This window comes from Aulonocara stuartgranti, assembly GCF_965226115.1.
Source record: "Aulonocara stuartgranti genome assembly, chromosome: 14".
Classification (NCBI taxonomy): domain Eukaryota; kingdom Metazoa; phylum Chordata; class Actinopteri; order Cichliformes; family Cichlidae; genus Aulonocara; species Aulonocara stuartgranti.
The window spans coordinates 13,033,175-13,040,001 of NC_138950.1; the positions used below are offsets into that span (position 1 = coordinate 13,033,175).

The 6,827-nt window shown below is 39.9% G+C and overlaps 1 protein-coding gene across 4 annotated transcripts in view; it reads left to right on the top strand.

Annotated features, from left to right (window-relative positions):
- The window catches only part of lrfn1 (leucine rich repeat and fibronectin type III domain containing 1), a 134,475-nt gene extending 129,927 nt beyond the window's left edge, over positions 1–4,548 (top strand). For all 4 annotated transcript variants that reach the window (XM_082503569.1, XM_082503567.1, XM_082503568.1 and 1 more), the window contains one exon: positions 2,599–4,548. In XM_082503569.1, the coding sequence (XP_082359695.1) occupies positions 2,599–3,499 (901 nt within the window). In that variant the 3' untranslated portion in view covers positions 3,500–4,548. The remainder of the gene's footprint in view (positions 1–2,598) is intronic.
- Positions 4,549–6,827: the final 2,279 nt, after the last annotated feature.

Sequence of the window (6,827 nt, forward strand, 5' to 3'; positions counted from 1 at the left end):
TCAGTAAAATATTCAGGATATGATGTTCCAGAAGATCCTTGTTTAATTAAGTTGTTTAACACATCCCAAGTTCCTTTTATATTGTTTTTATTTTCATATAATCTTCTTCTATAATAAAGTTGTTTGCTCGTTCTTATAATATCAGTCAATTTATTTCTATATGCTTTATATCTTTGTTCCACTTCTTTTGTTTTTACTTTGATAAACTGTTTATACAGATTGTTTTTCTTTTTGCAAGCATTAATAATTCCTTTTGTGAGCCAAGGACTTTTTATCTTTTTTTTCTTTGTCATGTGTTCGTTTACAGGACAATGTTTATTGTACCACATAGTAAAAATATCTAGGAAATTGTCATAAGCCTTGTCCACATCTGACTCTTCATACACCGAACTCCAATCTTGTTGTGCTAAATCGAAATTGAAGGCATGAATTGCTTCTTCATTTATTGTTCGATGACAAGTGTTAGATATATGATACTGAAATGAAATGTAACTGCTAAAATCTTTTGCAGCTTGTTTGTAGCTGCTGGAACTAGAAGCTTAAGACTTACCTAGCTGAGCAACTTGGAATCGAAATCTTGTGTGTACATGTAGGTTATGCAGGATTACCCTTTGTAACTAACCATGTGGTGATGCCGTCAAAGCAGTTTTTTTTTGAAAATGTGAAAAATTCAGCTTTCTGCCAAGTTTCTATTTTGTAGCACAGCCAGTTTGTGAAATATTGTGGCCAATTATCATAAATAATGTCAGCAAGATGGCTTTGTGTACAGGGGAGTGATTGCAATGAATGAGTTTGTTTTGGTCTACTAGTTTGAGGTAATTTGAACCCATCCACAAAAAGAAAAATTATGCATAAACTCACAAATCCTCTCTGCCCCCTGTTTTATGAAGAGCTCATGTGAAAGACCAGGAAGAGTATGGAAAGTATGTCTAGCAACAATAGGCGTTTGCAAACAAGATTTTACTAATTACAGAAAAAGCATTCATGATATCTGAAATTGAACATATGGATAATGTTCATGGTCAACAGTTTGGAGTTGTCTGTGAAGGTTCTCAGTCGTCCAGGTCATTGTAGTCTAAGGAGCTCGGAAAGATCCCTTCCCAGACGCCTTATCGCCCACTCACACCCTGGGCCACATAACCTCAGTAGATCAAACCTTGGCTGATTGTGACCCACACCCATTTTCACACCTTGGCTTGTGTGATTAGGTAGAGGATCATAGATGTAGAGGATAGAGGGTCCATGACCCTCTTGGAGACACTCCCGTAGGGCTTAAAACCTGGGAACCTCCACCAATTGCTCTTACAACTGAAGAAGCTTCTCGGATGAGAGGTGAAACATCTTCAAGTAACCCTAGAGAAGTCCAGACACTTTTCTTTCCAAGCTCCTTACACTCAGTTTGGAGTTCTACCTATCTTTTTTGTAAGGAATCCCAGGACAGAACAGCACTTGAAGAAATCTACCTTATTATCTTCCAACAAAGTGTTTGAAATTTGAAGTAAACTATAAAAATAGTTGTTTGAGAATCACTGTTGCTTACAGATGGTCTTGATTGTATTTCAAGCATAAAGCACCAGTACATGGAGAAGTTTTCCACATTTCAGCATTGTAGCGTTAAGATTTCTTGGGCGATTCATCATTTTTTTAGAATTCTGATAAAATTCCCAAATACCACTAGTTTAAAAAATTAATATAAAAAAGTTACACCAATTAAAACGTTTTGCATGGTTACACTGGATGAGCTTACTCTTTAGAATAATGGATAAAAATTACCATTTGCAAACACTGTTAAAGTGTGAGAATCTGAAGTTTCACGTGTTTATTATGCAAAACGTGACACAAATTAACTGAATATATTTTACTGAAAAGCATCCCAGGATTTATGTATTCACAGAGTAAGTTAATAATAGTGGTTGACTTTCTTTCTTTCTTTCTTTTTTTCTAGGTTTTATCAGATATAATGAGTTGCTCTCCTGTATAATTTTCTCATCCCGTTTTAGCATGGAGCTGAGTGTTGTTTTGTCTTTAGGTGGTACGTTATTACCTACAAATGATAACCATCAAAGTCTTCCCTTAGGGAAAAGGAACAAGCTTCTAATTATATTAACGCCAATGTTGACCTGAAGACAATGCCTTTCTCCTTCGTACTTAGAGTCGTGTAATCTTACAGTTGCCAACAAACTGTGACCTTAGGTATTCACACATCCAAACTGTCTTCACTTCATGCGTCACTTGTCCTCCAGCCTGCAGCTGTTGTGGCATATACTCGAGACAGTGAGCCTCTCCTGCCTTTTTTATCACCTTCGCTGTCACTTTGTTAGACACAAACCAAATCGAGCAACTTCTCACAGCCTTTTTACAATATAATACAACATATGCACTTAGAAGTCACCTGTATTGAAGTGTGATGTTTTTTATGTCTGTCTACCAGAGTGATATTTAAAGTTTGTGGTAATGGCACTGTTACCTTATTCTGATGCAGAACTGACACCTCTGTGTGATTTAATACACCTTGTGCAAATCAGTGCATGTGGGTGTTGTAATTCTTAAGATTACTCCTCCACATCTTCATCACTGCGCTGTTTCTTTTCTCCGCAGAATGATCCCATCCACCAGCAAGAACTTCTTAATCAATGATCTGGCTGCAGGACGGGAATACGACCTTTGTGTGCTGGCGGTTTACGATGACGGCATCACTTCGTTAACAGCTACCCGTGTGGTCGGCTGCGTACAGTTCCACACAGCCAGTGAGGTCAGCCAGTGCCGTTTCATGCACAGCCAGTTCCTGGGAGGCACTATGATCATCATTATTGGTGGTATAATTGTTGCTTCGGTGTTAGTGTTCATCATCATCCTGATGATTCGTTACAAGGCCTACAGCAGCCCGGAGGACAGCAAGACCAAGGTCAGCTGTAGCATGCACTCCCAGACCAATGGAAGCCAGCACCGGCTCCAGCGTTCTGCCTCCAAGCAACCTTCTGATGAAGGCCAGCATGAAGCCGTAGCACCCAAAGAGTGCATGGCACTGGTGCTGAGGGTGGATGGTGAGAAAAAGGAGGATTCAGCAGCCACAACTGCCATACTGGAGGTGGAGCTGCCTCCCATGACTGTAGACAAGATGAAGAGAAGAACCAGCCTGGATGGAGAGCGCTCTGGTCCCCCATCTGACGACACGCAGATGGACAATAGCCTGACAGGCTCCACCATGTCCCTGTGTCTCATAGGCCCCAATGCTGGCACCAAGGAGGCTCCCAGGCTCAAGGACAAGAAGAGTACCCTGGCCAACATGGGGTTGCTCCCTAATGAGCTAGCACGAACTAGGCACAGATTCTCGTTTGACGGCGGGGATTACTCCATTTTTCAGAGTCATAGTTACCCACGCAGAGCGAGGACGAGGTGGCACAAATCCACCAACCAGCTCAACATGGAGTCCTCGCCGCTCGCCAACAGGAGAGTTACATTCAGCAGCACTGAGTGGATGCTAGAGAGCACAGTCTGAGTAAAGTAGTGTAGCCAAAAGAAATGGCTCAGCCACATACAAACACACACATGTAAAAACACGAATATGTCTACATGCCATATGACACACTTTCCCAGCACACAGCAAGAGATAAACACAAGCACACATACTGAGACGAGCTTTCTGCGAGTTGCTGGAGAAGAACACGGTCTCGTTCATCCTGCCTCCCCGTCATGCTCCCACAGAAGTCTGTTGGCCATGTCCTTTCTTTATGCAGCAGTGCCTTATTCTAAAAAAAAAATGTACGAATGGAGGATGCTGCTCACTGTAGTCATAAACCGTCCTCTCTACCACTGCTTTCCAATACTGAGAACGGGAAGCATTGTGTTGGATTTTTAATTTTCTCCTTTTTCTGTGATATGCCAAGGGGTGTGGCGTTAGGATGTAACTGTTTAATTGTAAAAAAAAAAAAAAAAAAAAAAAAAAGAAGAAAGAAAAAAGAAAAAAGAAAAAAGAAAAAAAACTTCATCATAACTGTAAAGTGAACAGCCAGGTATCCTGTTATGTCAATCATGTTTTGGGTTCATAAAGTTAAAAAAAACAACAACAACAAAAAAAACTTTTGCACAGAAGACACGAGATACAAGGACAAGTATCACCACCAGTCTATACAATAATGATTATTAAAAGAGAGCGGAATTTTACAAAGGCTGATTTCTTATGTGTTTGCATAGAGAAGATGGACCTGGAAACCTGCCATGGATTCCTCTCTGACGGTCGGACTGTATGATATTAAAATCGGTATTGTTGCAGATGTGACTGTATATTAATGGGTACTGTATCTGGCTGGTCTGGATAAAAGACAAACAAAAAAGACATATATAAGTATATTAAAACATTGGTGTATGTGTACTAACTATGTAAGTAAGTAAGTCATATGTCACATGACTTTTTACAAAGCATTTGGGTGTTGGCTGCAAGTTTTTACATTAAAAACCTGTGTCATCACACCTCTCCCTATTTAGTATGTCAAGGTTTGGACCATCTACTCCCTCACGAAGGGTATTAAATTTTTTTGTGTGGGTTAACTGTATCAGTGGCGTTTCCTTCTTGTGCTGCAGCAGTAGGAGGGTGCGCGTGTGTGTGTGCGTGAGTATGCGTGCGTGAGTATGCGTGCGTGTGCGTGTCTGTCCACTGCAGGAAGGGACACACAAATTCAGAAGATAAATATTTGATTTCTCTGTGCTATTTATAAGGCTTCTGTGAAAGCTCCTCTATGACCACTGAGCAGAGTGGTAGTGGGACGAGGAGGGGACATGATAACTGGACGTGGTGCTGAATTCAAATGCAGCCAGCTGTTATTATCAAGGGTGTACGATCTGAGGTGTGCCACTAGGGGGAAACAAAGCTCTGCAAGGTTCCTAATTAATTGCATACTGCAGTGTGGATATATTAATAACCATTTGAACACGGCCTGTGTAGCATCCTGTTTTTAACTTATATATTAAACAGCAGGAGAGGAATTTACTTTCAAACATGTAAAACCAGTACTGTACGCATCACTTAATAAATCATTATAATGCAGTTGTGAGTTATCAGGACGCTTATAAGTGCTTGTTAATGTAATTATCAGCATCTATAGCTGGTGTGGAAACATAAAATCAGTAACACAAAATAAGACAGCAGTAGACTATAGTCATATTTAATGAAATGTGTTTAACAAATCCTCAAATTGAGTTATTAAAAATTCATTAAGTGTTTATACATATAAAAAAAATCACTCGGGCAGGTTTAAACTGCCGGTAAACATGTTCATTCATCAGCGGATTTTTCTATTACCCAAGTGCCATTGTGAAATATGTAATAATAATTAACTGTTACATTAAAAATTTAGATATGCCAAGAATTTATACAAACACCTGAAATGTCAAAACATCTGCTTACAACGGCAATATATTGTATTTTAAACCAGCTGTTTATGTAGCGCATACAAATGCATGATACAGCAGGCGAACTCAAGTGTTGCTAAAAGAAAAAAGATCGGACAACAGGAAAAGATATGATCAGAGCAGATGAGGGGTATTTGCTTGTTGAAATGGTAAACACCCTCTCCCTCTGATTACAGCTACTCAGAACAGGCTGAGATGAAACCGAGCTGCGTGGACAGCAGAGAGATAAAACATGGAGCAGAAAGATAAGTCGCACTGGGGGTTTTTCCAATCCTCCCGAGTCTCCTATTTGCATCCTCGGTGACGGAGAGGATTGAATCCGAGAACGAGGTCATCCCTTCATCCTTCCTCATCACACTTAACCAATTTACAGCGCAAACATTCACATTTTACATAGCTTCAAGAAGGGGGATTTAACTTTTGGGGTGTAAATGCTCAGCTGTCAGTTTGTCGTGCACAAACCTTTTGAGCTGAATCCATCTCCTTTTTACAGTAACTAGTGATGCTTAACTGTCTGGAGCTGCGAGGCCGGCCGGCTCTCTAAACAGGAGAAGTGTTTGTGTGTGTGCTCACATCTGTAACCACTATTCGACACAAAAATCTGCTTAGGTGGGAGGATGAGGCTGAGACATCACCCTGCCTTTAAAAAATTGGCCTGGACGGTCAAACTAGTGAACACCAGGGGGTGGGTTGTTTCTCATCAGCAGTTCTGAATAACTGCAAAAAAGACCAACACTTGATCCAGGTTTATTTTTATTTAATAGTTTCCCCATTCCGTTTTCAAACCATATAATATGTGTTTTAGAAAAGTCCAATCTTAGCATAGTTTAGTACATATTTATATATTTTTTAATTTACACTATTTCTGTTCAAGACCGCAGTCATGCTTTTGTGTTCTTATGTGAAACTCCACTTGTGGTTTTAACTAAATACTTATTTTCGCCCCTGTCCTTTTTCCGGTGCTATGCCTCCACTGTTTGTACATGTTCAGGGGATCGGGGCAATACAGATATCTCTGGACCGGAGTGGACTAACAGAATAGCTTTGTCCTATCTAGAATTACGCCACTCGCATGAATTAAAAGGTTTTCACAAGGGTTTTGATCATTTTCAAAACACTAAACCATCCAGAGGTCTGTAGTAACATGCAGCAGCACAAATTTGGCTTAAAAAATGTAGGGTTGACATTAATTTCTATAATTATTACAATGATAACAGCAAAAACAAGCTTTTTTCCCCCTTTCTAAAAACAGATTGTCTTAACTATCATGCAAAGGTTCGGTTGTAATAGACAGTCATTTTTGGATTCTGCCCTTTTGCCAAAATGCTTATAAACCGTGGCAACGTGTTTAAAAACCGCCGTCAAAACTGATTTGACTTGCTGAATTTCACTTGCTTTCTTCCATTTCCAAGATTCAG